At 53.4% G+C, this 16,050-nt stretch overlaps 2 protein-coding genes across 2 annotated transcripts in view; both read right to left on the bottom strand.

Moving 5' to 3' along the window:
- The window catches only part of gon4la (gon-4 like a), a 13,965-nt gene extending 12,964 nt beyond the window's left edge, over nucleotides 1–1,001 (bottom strand). The window contains exon 1 of the mRNA XM_080515518.1: nucleotides 773–1,001. The gene's annotated coding sequence lies outside the window, so the exon portion shown is untranslated. The remainder of the gene's footprint in view (nucleotides 1–772) is intronic.
- A 414-nt stretch (nucleotides 1,002–1,415) lies between these two features.
- On the bottom strand, nucleotides 1,416–15,812 carry ints3 (integrator complex subunit 3). The gene is given in 33 exon segments (XM_080516006.1): nucleotides 1,416–1,846; nucleotides 1,990–2,146; nucleotides 2,225–2,297; nucleotides 2,391–2,491; nucleotides 2,677–2,844; nucleotides 2,942–2,990; nucleotides 4,186–4,299; nucleotides 4,417–4,492; nucleotides 5,061–5,129; nucleotides 5,209–5,362; nucleotides 5,444–5,608; nucleotides 5,684–5,787; nucleotides 6,768–6,822; nucleotides 7,685–7,814; nucleotides 7,963–8,082; nucleotides 8,197–8,218; nucleotides 8,221–8,305; nucleotides 9,070–9,149; nucleotides 9,151–9,162; nucleotides 9,323–9,402; nucleotides 9,502–9,589; nucleotides 9,692–9,706; nucleotides 9,708–9,884; nucleotides 9,977–10,060; nucleotides 10,063–10,100; nucleotides 10,892–11,021; nucleotides 11,095–11,236; nucleotides 11,351–11,417; nucleotides 11,503–11,587; nucleotides 13,620–13,733; nucleotides 14,426–14,509; nucleotides 14,719–14,802; nucleotides 15,517–15,812. Coding segments are annotated over 33 exon segments (3,084 nt in total). The 5' UTR covers nucleotides 15,601–15,812; the 3' UTR covers nucleotides 1,416–1,768.
- Nucleotides 15,813–16,050: the final 238 nt, after the last annotated feature.

Here is a 16,050-nt window from a genome sequence, read left to right as displayed (position 1 = left end):
TCCACACAAAAAACGCCTGCGTCTACTTGAGACGACTCGAAATGATGCCGTATACATGGCGGGCCTGTAGGCGGCGCTGTAATGCTGCAACAGAAAACTAGAAATAGTCAATATCTGACTTTAAAGCGACGAACATCAGGGATAAAAATCTGTGAGCAAACTATATCGTCATTGTTTGGGTGTGAACATATTGGGAAGGGGTGTAATAATGTGTAATAATGTGTATTAATGCTGTACTTGTAACGCGAGTGTCAAAACACGGCGCCAACGCCGGCAGTTTTATTGACATTAAGCACAAGTAACAATGAACAGGAACGGAACGTGTCTCGTTACCCTGCGGTTGCTAACTAAGCTAAAAACACCCGCCTGTGCACCAGTATAAACAATCCCACCGGAACCAATCTACCCAACTTCGGTTCCGCGGGTGAATTATGGAAAACTCACTACATACTTACATATTCTTTATGTATATTATATATATATATAATGTGATTGCACACTGAATTGTCACATGCCTGAAATCAATTAATTAAAATGAAAAAAAATTAGATGGTAGATAAATAGTTAAAATAAAAAGTTATTACCGGAAGAGAAACTTCTGGAGAGTTTAGCCCGTTAGCATGTTAGCCTATTAGCATGTTAAGCAGCTCAGTGAAGCTGAAGTATCAACAAACATTCCGGGACAGAAGAACCGGGAAGCCGCCGGTCAAGCCGCCGGTCAAGCCGCCGGTCAACCCCCCCCGTAAAGCTCGGTGTTTCTCCCCCGGGGTACCTGCTTCAGCTCCGGCTGGACCTCCGGACCTCACGGCGGTAAAACGGAGCCTGCGAGCGGCTTCTCGGCTCCGGGAGTTCCCCGGGTGTTCCCCGGGCACCGGTGCGAGGGGCCGGCCGGGCTGTGCGGACCGACCCGGTGCGAGGACCGGGGCTGTTCTCCGACCCGGCAGAAAAGGTAAATTACCGCCACAGACGAACCGGTGAGTCGCAACCTGGAGCTGACCTCTGACCCCGGAACCACAACGTGACGTCTGAACGTGATGACGTCACAGCGATGTACAGGAAGCCGAATCAATGGACTTTCTCCCGAGAGGCAGAATAATTTAATTATTCATTATTTTTATTCATCCAAGCATCCGGTTAGAATTAAAAAACAAAATAAAAGAAACCTTTTCATTAAACTTCCTCAGAAAACTGCTAAAACTGTGTGTGTGTGTGTGTGAAGTTGAAAGCAGATTCTTGAACGGATCAGTCATATTGAAAGCGGGTCTAGGTGGGTTCAGGGGACCAGGACCGGGGGCAGGAGGGTCCGGGATCAGGACCAGGAGCAGGACCTGCAGGAAGACGGTCTGAAGCAGCCGCTGTGTTCCGGTTTGTCGTCGTCGTCGTATCAGAACAACACAAACAAACAAACAAACAAACAGCTTTTCTATGAACACTTTTACTGCAGCGGAACAAGAAGGACCTGCTAAAAACAGCAGGAAGTCAAACCCCTCCACAATAAGAGCCCTATCCCAGTCATAAAAAAAAGATGCTAGGGCCCATCGTCTGTGTCTCTGTCGTCATCATCATCATCATCATCGTCATGTCTGCTATTAAAACCAGTCTCACTCCCAGTGCATGTTGGGAGAGGAGACCAGCTCGTTTCCTTGGAAACGGCGTCAGATCAAAGTCCAGAGTCTCGGCCCCCCCCCTCCCCGTGTCCTCAAGAGGAGGCGGGGCCTCCTGCAGTGGTGGGAGCTACTCTCTGCTCTGTGATTGGCCGGAGGGTCCATCAATCACTGTCGGAGCCGACGGCCGACGAGCCTTTCCTCTTCCTCTTGGGGGCTTTGGGCTTCGAGTCCTCCTCGTCCTGGAGGAGACAAACCACAACCAGGGTCAGGACCGGGACCGGGTCCAGGACCGGGACCGGGACCGGGACCGGGACCGGGACCGGGACCAGGACAGTTTTCCCTGAAAAGGTAGGAGTGGGCGTGGCCGAGCGGGGAACCGTACCGAGGCGCTGCTGGAGGCGCTCTCCTCCTCGGCGTTGGTGGGCGGGGCCACGCCCTTCCTGGAGCGCGGCGAGGAGGCGGGGGCTTTACGCCGGGACTTGGGGGGCTTCGACTGAGAGTCCTCGTACTCCTCCGCCAGCGAGAAGAGGTCGCTGAACCTGCAAGGGGGGGGCGCCCATGATGTCACCGGGACGCCGTGATGTCATCAGTAGTACTGTGTGTGTGTGTGTGTGTACCTCATCTTATGTGCCTCGTCACAGCTGGCCTGGACGTGCTGCAGAGCCTGAAGGATGGGGGTCTGAGTGAAGACTGAAACACACCGGATTCATTTATATTAACACACAGTTGGTCTGTGTGTGTGTGTGTGTGTGTGTGTGTGTGTGTGTGTGTGTGTGTCCATACAGTTGTTCTTGGTGTTGCTCAGACTCAGCCTCAGGTTGTCCAGATGTTCCAGAATCTGTTCCAAAGTCAGTTGAGCCAATTTACTGCTGGAACTGCGAAGACTGGAGACAAAGACACATCAGTACCCCGTCCTCCTCTGTCCCCCAGTACCCCGTCCTCCTCTGTCCCCCAGTACCCCGTCCTCCTCTGTCCCCCAGTACCCCGTCCTCCTCTGTCCCCCAGTAACCCGTCGTCCTCTGTCCCCCAGTACCCCGTCCTCCTCTGTCCCCCAGTAGCCCGTCCTCACCTCTGTCTCTTGCGCGGCTGGTTGTTGTTCTTGATCAGCTGGGCCTTGATATGTTCTCCCAGCGTGTCGTCGTGTTTGGACGTCCAGTGTCTCAGGATGCTGGTGGTGAACTGGTCCTCCGGGTGGCAGGGACGACTCAGCACCATCTTCACCATCTCCTCGCTGGGCCTGAGGACGAAGCAGGACAGGGACATCAGAGGACAGAGGGAAATTATAGGGACATCAGAAGGACGGAGAGACAGAGAGAGTGTCTTCGGTGTCCTACTTTTCTCTGCGGAGCTGCAGCAGCAGGCAGGACAGGGCCTCGGGGTGTTCTGAGGACAGAGACAGACAGGGGACAGATTGACACCTTCGTTTTTTTTGCACAGTGGTTTGTCCCCGTGCAGTAGTTTTTCCCCGTGCAGTGGTTTGTCCCAGTGAGCGGGCAGTGGTGTGTCCCTGTGCAGTGGTGTGTCCCCGTGCAGTGGTGTGTCCCTGTGCAGTGGTGTGTCCCCGTGAGTGTGCAGTGGTTTGTCCCCGTGCAGTGGTGTATTCCTGTGCAGTGGTTTGTCCCCGTGCAGTAGTTTGTCCCCGTGCAGTGGTTTGTCCCAGTGAGCGGGCAGTGGTGTATCCCTGTGCAGTGGTGTGTCCCCGTGAGTGTGCAGTGGTTTGTCCCCGTGCAGTGGTGTGTCCCCGTGCAGTGGTTTGTCCCCATGCAGTGGTGTATTCCTGTGCAGTGGTTTGTCCCAGTGAGCGTGCAGTGGTGTGTCCCTGTGCAGTGGTTTGTCCCCGTGAGTGTGCAGTGGTTTGTCCCCGTGAGTGTGCAGTGGTGTGTCCCCGTGCAGTGGTGTATCCCTGTGCAGTGGTTTGTCCCGGTGAGCGTGCAGTGGTTTGTCCCCATCCAGTGGTGTGTCCCTGTGCAGTGGTTTGTCCCAGTGAGTGTGCAGTGGTTTGTCCCAGTGAGCGGGCAGTGGTGTGTCCCTGTGCAGTGGTGTGTCCCCGTGCAGTGGTGTGTCCCTGTGCAGTGGTGTGTCCCCGTGAGTGTGCAGTGGTTTGTCCCCGTGCAGTGGTGTATTCCTGTGCAGTGGTTTGTCCCCGTGCAGTAGTTTGTCCCCGTGCAGTAGTTTGTCCCCGTGCAGTGGTTTGTCCCAGTGAGCGGGCAGTGGTGTATCCCTGTGCAGTGGTGTGTCCCCGTGAGTGTGCAGTGGTTTGTCCCCGTGCAGTGGTGTGTCCCCGTGCAGTGGTTTGTCCCCATGCAGTGGTGTATTCCTGTGCAGTGGTTTGTCCCAGTGAGCGTGCAGTGGTGTGTCCCTGTGCAGTGGTTTGTCCCCGTGAGTGTGCAGTGGTTTGTCCCCGTGCAGTGGTGTATCCCTGTGCAGTGGTTTGTCCCGGTGAGCGTGCAGTGGTTTGTCCCCATCCAGTGGTGTGTCCCTGTGCAGTGGTTTGTCCCAGTGAGTGTGCAGTGGTTTGTCCCAGTGAGCGTGCAGTGGTGTGTCCCCATGCAGTGGTGTGTCCAGCAGTGTGTCCCACCTTTGTACTTGAGGTGCTGCAGGATGGGGATGATGGTCTCCAGCGGGATGCTGTGAGCCAGGAAGAGCTGCCAGGTGCTGTACTGCTCGAAGGTCTCCCAGTCCAGAGACTGGACTGAGGGACAGGACAGGACGGGGACAGGACAGGACGGGACAGGGACATAAGAGAGACAGCGGAGTCAGACACAGGTCAGACACCAACTGCAGTAAATAGTTGAGTAAAGTTTCTCACTCAGGATGTTGAGCACCGAGTCTTTCCTGAACATCACCAGGTTCCCCATCATCACGTGACACATCAGCTCCTGGAGCTGCACACAGGTGAGACACACACAGGTGAGACACACACACAGGTGAGACACACACACACGCAGGTGAGACACATACAGGTGAGACACACACACAGGTGACACACACAGGTGAGACACACACAGGTGACACACACACACACACACAGGTGAGACACACACAGGCGACACACACAGGTGAGACACACACACAGGTGAGACACACACACACACACACACACAGGTGAGACACACGCACACACACACACAGGTGAGACACACAGGTGAGACACACGCACACGCAGGTGAGACACACACAGAGGTGAGACACACGCACACGCAGGTGAGACACACGCACACGCAGGTGAGACACACACAGGTGAGACACACGCACACGCAGGTGAGACACACGCACACACAGGTGAGACACACACACGCACAGGTGAGACACACACAGGTGAGACACATACACAGGTGAGACACACACACACACACACACAGGTGAGACACACACAGGTGAGACACACACACAGGTGAGACACACACAGGTGAGACACACACAGGTGAGACACGGGGTCAGAGCGGAGGTCACCTGCGTGGAGTCGATGACGGCGACGATCATGTTGAGCAGCTCGCCGCTTCGCAGCGTCTCGTCGGGAAACTGAAACACACAGCGGGACAGTCCCCAGTGAGGACACGTCTTTCCTCGGGGACGGACGGCGGGGGACGCGTCTCAGTACCTCGGAGTAGATGGAGGGGGTGAGGTAGCAGAGCAGGCGGACGTCGTCCTCCTGGCAGGCCTTCATGTCCATCATGAGACAGGTGTGCAGGTCGCCCAGCGCCGTGGCCTGAGCGAAGGACTCGTACAGCATCATCTTCCCGTTGGCCGCCTTGCTGTGGACGGACACAGAGAGGGGGACACGCCATCAGGAGGACGTGCTGGACGTGGCGTCCCCGTAGAGACGGGCGTCTCACCTGGCCTTCAGGTAGTACAGCAGGTGGTAGCCGATCTTGGGCTGCTTCTGGTAAAGTTCTGCCAACATGTCCAGCAGAACGGAGAAGCCGCTGTTGTCCTCCTGCATGGTGACCAGGTTCCTGAAGACCAGGCACACCGGCTTACACACCGAGTCCTCCAGGGACCTGCAGAGACAGGGGGTCAGGGGGGAGGGTCGGGGGGGGGGGGGGGGGGCAGGGGGGGGGTCCGGTGGTTCTTACTCCTCAGTGATCTCCTCCGGTAAGACGTCTCCTCTGAAGTGGTCTTTGAAGAGTTCAGACAGACAGGAAGCCATGGCGGACATCTGCTCCGTGTCGAAGTCCTCCTGAGGACCACACCGGGGACCAGGTCACTCTGTGGTCCTTCACTAACTACCAGTCCTGATCCTTCACTAACTACCAGTCCTGATCCTTCATTAACTACCACCCTGGATCCTGGTCCTTCACTAACTACCAGTCCTAGTCCTTTACTAACTACCAGTCCTGGTCCTTCACTAACTACCAGTCCTGGTCCTTCACTAACTACCACCCTGGATCCTGGTCCTTCACTAACCACCAGTCCTGGTCCTAACTACCAGTCCTGGTCCTTCACTAACTACCAGTCCTGGTCCTTCACTAACTACCAGTCCTGATCCTTCATTAACTACCAGTCCTGGTCCTTTACTAACTACCAGTCCTGATCCTTCACTAACTACCAGTCCTGGTCCTTTACTAACTACCACCCTGGATCCTGGTCCTTCACTAACTACCAGTCCTGATCCTTCATTAACTACCAGTCCTGGTCCTTCACTAACTACCAGTCCTGGTCCTTCACTAACTACCACCCTGGATCCTGGTCCTTCACTAACTACCAGTCCTGATCCTTCATTAACTACCAGTCCTGGTCCTTCACTAACTACCAGTCCTGGTCCTTTACTAACTACCACCCTGGATCCTGGTCCTTCACTAACTACCACCCTGGATCCTGGTCCTTCACTAACTACCACCCTGGATGCTGGTCCTTCACTAACTACCAGTCCTGATCCTTCATTAACTACCAGTCCTGGTCCTTCACTAACTACCACCCTGGATCCTGGTCCTCCACTAACTACCACCCTGGATGCTGGTCCTTCACTAACTACCAGTCCTGATCCTTCACTAACTACCAGTCCTGGTCCTTCACTAACTACCACCCTGGATGCTGGTCCTTCACTAACTACCAGTCCTGGTCCTTCACTAACTACCACCCTGGATGCTGGTCCTTCACTAACTACCAGTCCTGGTCCTTCACTAACTACCAGGTGACAGGATGAGGTGAGTGACTGACCTCCAGAATGAGGTCGACGATCTCCTGCATGACTTCACACTGAGCCTCCGTGTCACTGAGGAGAGAACAACACACTGTCAGCGTCACCGTGACCTTTGACCTCCAGACTCAATGACAGTCTGGAGGGAAGGAAGCCGTGAGGCCCGAGTCAAAACACCTTCGAACAACGATCCAACTGTGAGTCTGACATTGATGCATGGAGGGAAAAACTGCACTGAGACATGGAGGGGAAAAAAGAGGGGGAAAAGGAGGGGAAAAAGGGGAAAAAAAGGGAAAAAAGGGAAAAAAAGAAAAAAGAAAAAGGGAAAAAAAGGGGGAAAAAAAGGGGAAAAAAGGGGAAAAAAAAGGGAAAAAATGAAAAAAGAGAAAAAAGAAAAAGGGGAAAAAACTGCACTGAGACATGGAGGAAATAAAGAGGAAAAAATGAGGAAATAAAGAGAAAAAAAGGGAAAAAAGAAAAAAAGGGGAAAAAATAAATGAAAAGAAAAATATAAAAAAAAGGGGAAAAAAGGAGAAAAAAGGGAAAAAAGAGAAAAGGAAAAAAAGGGAAAAAAAGGGGAAAAAAGGGGGGGGAAAGGGAAAAAGACTGCACTGATACATGGAGGAAATAAAGAGGAAAAAATGAGGAAATAAAGAGAAAAAAAGGGAAAAAAGGGGAAAAAATAAATGAAAAGAAAAATATAAAAAAAGGGGAAAAAAGAGAAAAAATAAAGAGAATAGGGGAAAAAAAGAGAATAAAGGGAAAAAAGAGAAAAAAAAGAAAGAGAAAAGGAAAAAAAGAGAAAAAAGGGGAAAAAAAGGGGAAAAAAAGGGGAAAAAAGGGGGGGGAAAAAAGAAAAAAAGGGGAACTGATGCTTCACCTGACATGTCTGACCTGGACCTGGACCTGGACCAGGCCCAGGACCAGGACCTCTTACCTGCTCTTCTGGAGCTGCTGCACCTTGTCCTTCATGGTGTCGTCCAGCTGGTCCAGCCAGGGCGTGATGTCAGCAGGTTCCTCCATCACAGCCTCTTTGATTGGATGGAAGCGGAACTCCCTCTTCTTCCCTGCAGTGATTGGTGGAAGACAGAAACTCCTTCAGTACAAACATTGATGAAAAACTATTACATCCTAAAACAAACAAGGCTTCAAGCAGTTTGTTGTAGTTTGAAAGGGGTTTTATGGTTTATTCAGCTTTAAACGTTAAACAATCACCTTTATTGTTGATTTCTTCCTCGTCGTCACTGAAGGCAGCTTCTGTGTTGTCATAGCAACCATCCTCCTTGTCCAACATGTGGTTGTCCATCTCCATGGAAACGGCTTCTTCCATCTTCACTACAGTCCAGAAACATTTCACAGTTTAGTAACATTTAATGAGGTATGTGTGTGTGTGTGTGTGTGTGTGTGTGTGTGTGTGTGTGTGTGTGTGTGTGTGTGTGTGTGTGTTACCTTCAGTGGGGGGGGGAGGGGGGGGCTGCAGAACTCAGGGAATCTCTCTCTGAGCATCGACCGAAGCTCCCGGTCCAGTTTTGGGTTATCGAACAGTGGAGCCAGGTGCCTGCACACACACACACACACACACACACACACACACACACACACACACACACACACACACACACACACACACACACACACACACACACACACACACACACACACACACACACACACACACACACACACACACACACACACACACACACACACACACATCAGTAGCCAGTAACAAACCAGTGATCCCCCTCCCCCTCCTCCTCCTCCTCCTCCTCTTCCCCCCCCCTCCCCCTCTCCCCCCCTCCTCCTCCTCCTCCTCCTCCCCCCTCCTCCTCCTCCTCCTCTCCCCCCCCTCCTCCCCCTCCTCAACCCCCCTCCTCCTCATCCTCCTCCTCCTCCTCCTCTCCCCCCCTCACCCCCCTCCTCCTCCTCTTCCCCCCTCCCCCTCCTCCTCTTCCCCCCCTCCCCCTCCTCTTCCCCCCCCTCCCCCCTCACCCTCTTCCTCTTCCCCCCCCCCCTCCTCCTCTCCCCCCCCTCCTCCTCCCCCTCCCCCCTCCCCCTCCTCCTCCTCCTCCCCCTCCCCCCTCCTCCTAGGTGAGGAAGGTGACCATAGCAGAAGAGCTCACTGACACACATTCAAAGTAATTTGTCAACAATATTTGAGAAATAAGAGTTTTTGTGTTTAGAGAAAATGTTTTACATCTTTGAGTTCAGCTCATGGAAAATAGGAGTTAAAACAGAAGTGTTGTGTTTATATTTGAGTTCAGTATATAATCCACCAGTCATCTCTGAACAGTGGAGGATGATGATGATGAAGATTCTTACGCCAGCACTCTCTTCTCCATGATGAAGGTGAGCGAGTTGAAGACGCCCTGACGGACCTGAGTCTCCAGCGGAGGGAAGAAAGTGAGGGATGATCTGAGGAGGAGGAGGAGGAGAGACGCTGCTGAGTAAAACTGTGTTCAGGTGTGTGTGTGTGTGTGTGTGTGTGTGTGTGTGTGTGTGTGTGTGTGTGTGTGTGTGTGTGTGTGTGTGTGTGTGTGTGTGTGTGTTGTGTGTGTGTGTGTGTGTGTGTTACCCTGCACATGAAGTCCAGCAGTGTGGCTGTGATGGCAGGATGAGGCTTCATGGAGTGATGCATCACCAGGATCGCCGGCTCTGAAACACAGTTTGTCACTTTGAACACATTCTGATGCAGCTGTGTGTGTGTGTGTGTGTGTGTGTGTGTGTGTGTGTGTGTGTGTGTGTGTGTGTCACCTATATTCATGATGCTGTCCTTCTCAGGGTTGAAGAACAGCCAGTCGTAGAAGAGCGCCAGCTTGGCGTTGGACGCCGCCACGTTGGACTGCAGGCACAGATCAAAGCAGACGGACTCAGAGGAAGGTCCCGCCCCCCCCCCCCCCCCCCCCCGTGACCGACGGCCCGAGACCCCGCCCCCCCCCCTTACCGTGCAGGTGGTGAGGCAGCCAGCCAATGATTGCCCAGCGTGGCAGGATGTCAGAACTCAGCACCTCATTGGACGGATGGACGACTCCACAGATGTAGCGAATGAGGTCGCAGCGCAGCGACTGGCTCTCGGCGGTGGACAGGTACTGTCTCTGGAACCAGTCCTGGTACCGCTTCTGCTGCCCGAAGCGCACCTGAGACACACACACACACACACACGGCTGAGGATAGACACACACAGCTGAGATTCACACACACACACACACATGCAGACGCACACACACACCCTGGAGGTCATGAACAGCAGTTTGGTCTCCATGTCCGGTGTGAGTCGACAGGCCAGGAACTCGGTGTGAGTCGACAGGCCAGGAACTTCCTGGAGGTCCGAGCCGTTAGAAGCTGGAGGACTCCTGCAACACAGAGCCGAGGATTGTGGGTAGTGTAGTTCACAGTGGGCCGAGGATCATGGGTAGTGTAGTTCAGTGGGCCAAGGATTGTGGGTAGTGTAGTTCACAGTGAGCTGAAGATTGATGGTAGTGTAGTTCACAGTGAGCCGAGGATTGTGGGTAGTGTAGTTCACAGTGAGCTGAGGATTGTGGGTAGTGTAGTTCACAGTGAGACGAGGATCATGGGTAGTGTAGTTCACAGTGAGCTGAGGATTGTGGGTAGTGTAGTTCACAGTGAGCCGAGGATTGTGGGTAGTGTAGTTCACAGTGAGCCGAGGATTGTGGGTAGTGTAGTTCACAGTGAGCTGAGGATTGTGGGTAGTGTAGTTCACAGTGAGCCGAGGATTGTGGGTAGTTTAGTTCACAGTGAGCTGAGGATTGTGGGTAGTTTAGTTCAGTGGGCCGAGGATTGATGGTAGTGTAGTTCACAGTGAGACGAGGATTGTGGGAAGTGTAGTTCACAGTGAGACGAGGATTGTGGGTAGTGTAGTTCACAGTGAGACGAGCATTGTGGGTAGTTTAGTTCACAGTGAGCTGAGGATTGTGGGTAGTTTAGTTCAGTGGGCCGAGGATTGATGGTAGTGTAGTTCACAGTGAGACGAGGATTGTGGGAAGTGTAGTTCACAGTGAGCCGAGGATCATGGGTAGTGTAGTTCAGTGGGCCAAGGATTGTGGGTAGTGTAGTTCACAGTGAGCTGAGGATTGTGGGTAGTATAGTTCACAGTGAGCCGAGCATCATGGGAAGTGTAGTTTACCAGTGAACTGCGGGCTGAGGACTTGGGGGTTGTGCAGCAGGTCTCTCCACAGCAGATCCATCTCTGGGATCCGAGCGACGTTCTGCAGCAGACGGACCAGATCTCTGCCCATGATCAGACACTCCATGAACTGCAGCGGCAGGGGGAAAGGATGAACACAGATGAAACCTGCTCCTCCTCCTGCTCCTCCTCCTGCTCCTCACCTTCTCCCTCAGCATGCCGATGCAGAAGTCCACTTCTTTCTGGCGCAGAATCAGCAGGTTTGGGGTTCCGTGATCCACGATGAGGCGCAGGAAGGTGTAGACGGACATCGCTATGAGCATCCCACTCTTCAACACCCACTCCCTGCACAGAGTACACAGAGTACACGTCAACATTCACAGAGTACACAGAGTACACAGAGTACACGTCAACATTCACAGTAGGATCCGAAGTAGAGAATCATGTTCCTGGACGTACTTCTGGTCCAGCAGGATGTCCAGGACGCTCTCAGCCAGCCACAGGTTCTTGGTGGAAATGTCTCCGCCTGCAGGTGGACGAGGGACGAGGAGACGTTACCATGGCGATGTGGGCACGAGGCACAGCCTTGATGGTGAAGGGACACAACTCACCGGCGATCTGTTTGAGCAGCGTCATGATGACGCCGTCGGCTCCCAGCACGCCGCTCTTCACCAGCTCTCTGACCAGCCACACCAGCTGCAACACGGCAACCACCGTCAGCAACACGGCAACAACCATCAACACATCGGCAACAACCATCAGCAACACGGCAACAACCATCAGCAACACGGCAACAACTATCAGCAACACGGCAACAACCATCAGCGACACGGCAACAACCATCAGCGACACGGCAACAACCATCAGCACATCGGCAACGACCATCAGCAACACGGCAACAACCATCAGCAACACGGCAACAACCATCAGCAACACGGCAACTACCATCAGCAACACGGCAACAACCATCAACACATCAGCAACAACCATCAGCAACACGGCAACAACCATCAGCAACACGGCAACAACCATCAACACATCGGCAACAACCATCAACACATCAGCAACAACCATCAGCAACACAGCAACAACCATCAGCAACACAGCAACAACTATCAGCAACACGGCAACAACCATCAACACATCAGCAACAACCATCAGAAACACGGCAACAACCATCAGCAACACGGCAACAACCATCAACACATCAGCAACAACCATCAACACATCAGCAACAACCATCAGCAACACGGCAACAACCATCAGCAACACGGCAACAACCATCAGCAACACGGCAACAACTATCAGCAACACGGCAACAACTATCAGCAACACGGCAACAACCATCAGCAACACGGCAACAACTATCAGCAACACGGCAACAACTATCAGCAACACGGCAACAACTATCAGCAACACGGCAACAACCATCAGCAACACGGCAACGACCATCAGCAACACGGCAACAACCATCAGCAACACGGCAACAACCATCAGCAACACGGCAACGACCATCAGCAACACGGCAACGACCATCAGCAACACGGCAACAACCATCAACAACACGGCAACAACCATCAGCAACACGCCAACGACCATCAGCAACACGGCAACGACCATCAGCAACACGGCAACGACCATCAGCAACACGGCAACAACCATCAACAACACGGCAACGACCATCAGCAACACGCCAACGACCATCAGCAACACGCCAACAACCATCAGCACGTCAGCAACAACCATCAGCAACACGGCAACAACCATCAGCAACACGGCAACAATCATCAGCAACACGGCAACGACCATCAGCAACACGGCAACAACCATCAGCAACACGGCAACGATTACAACAACACGGCAACGACCATCAGCAACACGGCAACAACCATCAGCAACACGGCAACAACCATCAGCAACACGGCAACGACCATCAGCAACACCGGCAACAACCATCAACAACACGGCAACAACCATCAGCAACACAGCAACGACCATCAGCAACACGCCAACAACCATCAGCACGTCAGCAACAACCATCAGCACGTCAGCAACAACCATCAGCACGTCAGCAACATGGCAACAACCATCAGCACGTCAGCAACCACCATCAGCAACACGCCAACAACCATCAGCACGTCAGCAACAACCATCAGCACGTCAGCAACAACCATCAGCACGTCAGCAACATGGCAACAACCATCAGCACGTCAGCAAATGGCAACAACCATCAGCACATCAGCAACCACCATCAGCAACATGGCAACAACCATCAGCAACACGGCAACAACCATCAGCCCGTCAGCAACAACCATCAGCAACACGGCAAAAACCATCAGCCCATCAGCAACACTGCAACTACCATCAGCAACACGGCAACAACCATCAGCAACATGGCAACAACCATCAGCCCGTCAGCAACAACCATCAGCAACACTGCAACTACCATCAGCAACACGGCAACAGCCATCAGCACATCAGCAACATGGCAACAACCATCAGCAACACGGCAACGATCATCAACACATCAGCAACAACAATCAGTGACAATGAACTGTGTCAACAAGTCGCTCTCTGACCAGCTGCAACGAGGAAACAACCACCAGCCGCAAAGCCACGACCACCTGGAGCACAACAACAACCAACCAGCAACAACTACACCAGCAACACAGCAGCAACTAGAGTTATTCAACCCTTGTGTGTGTGTGTGTGTGTGTGTGTGGTTCACCTGCGTTCGGGGGACGTCCTGCAGTTTGAGGAACTTCTCCATGAGGACCTGATTGACTTTCACCAGAATCACGTTCATCCCGTCTCTGTTCACCAGGGTCAGGTCTCTGAAACACTGCAACACACACACACTGTGGGGTCAGAGTGGGGTCACAGTGAGGTCAGAGTGGGGTCAGAGTGGGGTCACAGTGAGGTCAGAGTGGGGTCAGAGTGGGGTCAGAGTGAGGTCAGAGTGAGGTCAGAGTGGGGTCAGAGTGGGGTCAGAGTGGGGTCAGAGTGGGGTCAGAGTGGGGTCAGAGTGGGGTCAGAGTGAGGTCACAGTGAGGTCACAGTGAGGTCACAGTGAGGTCAGAGTGAGGTCACAGTGAGGTCACAGTGAGGTCAGAGTGGGGTCAGAGTGAGGTCAGAGTGAGGTCAGAGTGGGGTCAGAGTGAGGTCACAGTGAGGTCACAGTGAGGTCAGAGTGAGGTCAGAGTGGGGTCAGAGTGGGGTCACAGTGAGGTCAGAGTGGGGTCAGAGTGAGGTCACAGTGAGGTCAGAGTGAGGTCAGAGTGGGGTCAGAGTGGGGTCAGAGTGAGGTCACAGTGAGGTCAGAGTGAGGTCAGAGTGAGGTCAGAGTGAGGTCAGAGTGGGGTCAGAGTGAGGTCACAGTGAGGTCAGAGTGAGGTCAGAGTGGGGTCAGAGTGGGGTCAGAGTGAGGTCACAGTGAGGTCAGAGTGGGGTCAGAGTGGGGTCAGAGTGAGGTCAGAGTGAGGTCAGAGTGGGGTCACAGTGGGGTCAGAGTGAGGTCACAGTGAGGTCACTCACCCTCTGGGCCTGAGCCGGCTCTAGAAGGACCAGAGTGAATAGACCGAGGCACACCTCTTCATGCTGCTGCTGTCCTTTACACACCTGCGGACACACACACACACACACACACACACACACACACACACACACACACACACACACACACACACACACACACACACACACACACACACACACACACACACACACGCGCACACACACACACACACACACACACACAGTGTGTATCCTCAGTACTCACTGCAGTACTTTGTGCTCACAGAGATGTGCAGTAGGTCGGAGGTTCTTACGTTGGCGGTGAGAGCATCGTTGGCTTCTCTCTCCGACAGCCCATTGGTCAACGCCTGCACAATTCCAACGCAACGCTCCAATCGCTACACACAAACACAGCAAGTCAACAACAAGGTAAACAATAACAAGTAAACACGATTGGATGTCAACAACAAAAAGGAAACAAACGACACAGAAATTAAATAACAAAAAGTAAACAGACAAAACAAACAACACAGAAAGTAAATAACACAGGAAGACACCAACAAAAAGTAAATGAACAACACAAAGAAAAACAATACATGGGCACAACAACAGAAACCAAGTCAAACAAACAACAGAGTTCAGTAACAGGAAGTAAGAAAAAACGCGTCTCTCTCTGGGGTCACTCACAGTATTAAAGTCAACTTTATCAAACATCAAAACTTTATTGTCACAGTCACCTTGGTGACTGACACGCGCCTCACCGCGCATGCTCAGTTAGCTCTGTTTACGTTGGATTAGCATGCTGTGCTAACACTGTGTCCGTTGAGGGACTTTAAATCTGCATTCGACCGGATCTCATAGCCCCGAACCGGGTCAGCACACCAGCGGCACCGGCGCAGTCCCACGTGGAGCTGGCGGCCCGCGGGTTCCCCTCGGTTCGCCCCCGGTTCTCCCCCGGGTTCCCCTCAGCCTCCGCCGCTAGCCGAGCTAACTAGCCTGCTAGCCGAGTGTGGTGGATCTTTGTACGGCTCTTCTCCCTCTGCTCGCCCGCCTGCTGCTACACTATCCCGCCTCCCGCGGAGCCTGCAGCCCGCCGACCCCTCCCGGCCCACCTCTTCCAGTTCGTCTTTCGCGTCCAGCGGGGTGGACACCAGGAGCCGGCCCTGCGGCTTCGCCTTCGCCGGCGCAGACTCCATCTGCTCCCGCCGCGCCTCGCCTGGCCCCGCGGAGCCGAGAGGACCAGAGCCTCGCTGCGGACAGTCCCGGGTCGGTGGAACGGAGAGTTCGAGGCGGCTACCGGGCTCTCAGCCCCGCCGAGAGGCCCTGGCGGCGGTCAGAGTCGATGTTTAAAGGTTGTTTTGGGGCTACGGAGACCGAGAGTCCCGCTCTGTGACACCGTGCGACCACAGTCACATCACCCAGAAAGCAGCCTCCACCGGGCAGCTGCGGACCAATCAGCGTGCGCCCTCCGCTGACTGACACCAGCGGCAGCCAATGACAGCGAGGATACGTGTATCCAATCAACGACAAGCAGAGATGGAGCCCACCTGCACGGGGTGCTGAAGTATTTACAGAGTATTCAGAGTACTCTAAACTAAACCACGTACACAAGGTAATCTAAGTACGCAATACTAAACCATGTACAC

Source organism: Blennius ocellaris (genome assembly GCF_963422515.1).
Source record: "Blennius ocellaris genome assembly, chromosome: 20".
Classification (NCBI taxonomy): Eukaryota; Metazoa; Chordata; class Actinopteri; order Blenniiformes; family Blenniidae; genus Blennius; species Blennius ocellaris.
The sequence above is the reverse complement of the archived record's forward strand: the minus strand, read 5'-3'. Positions and strand labels throughout refer to the sequence as shown.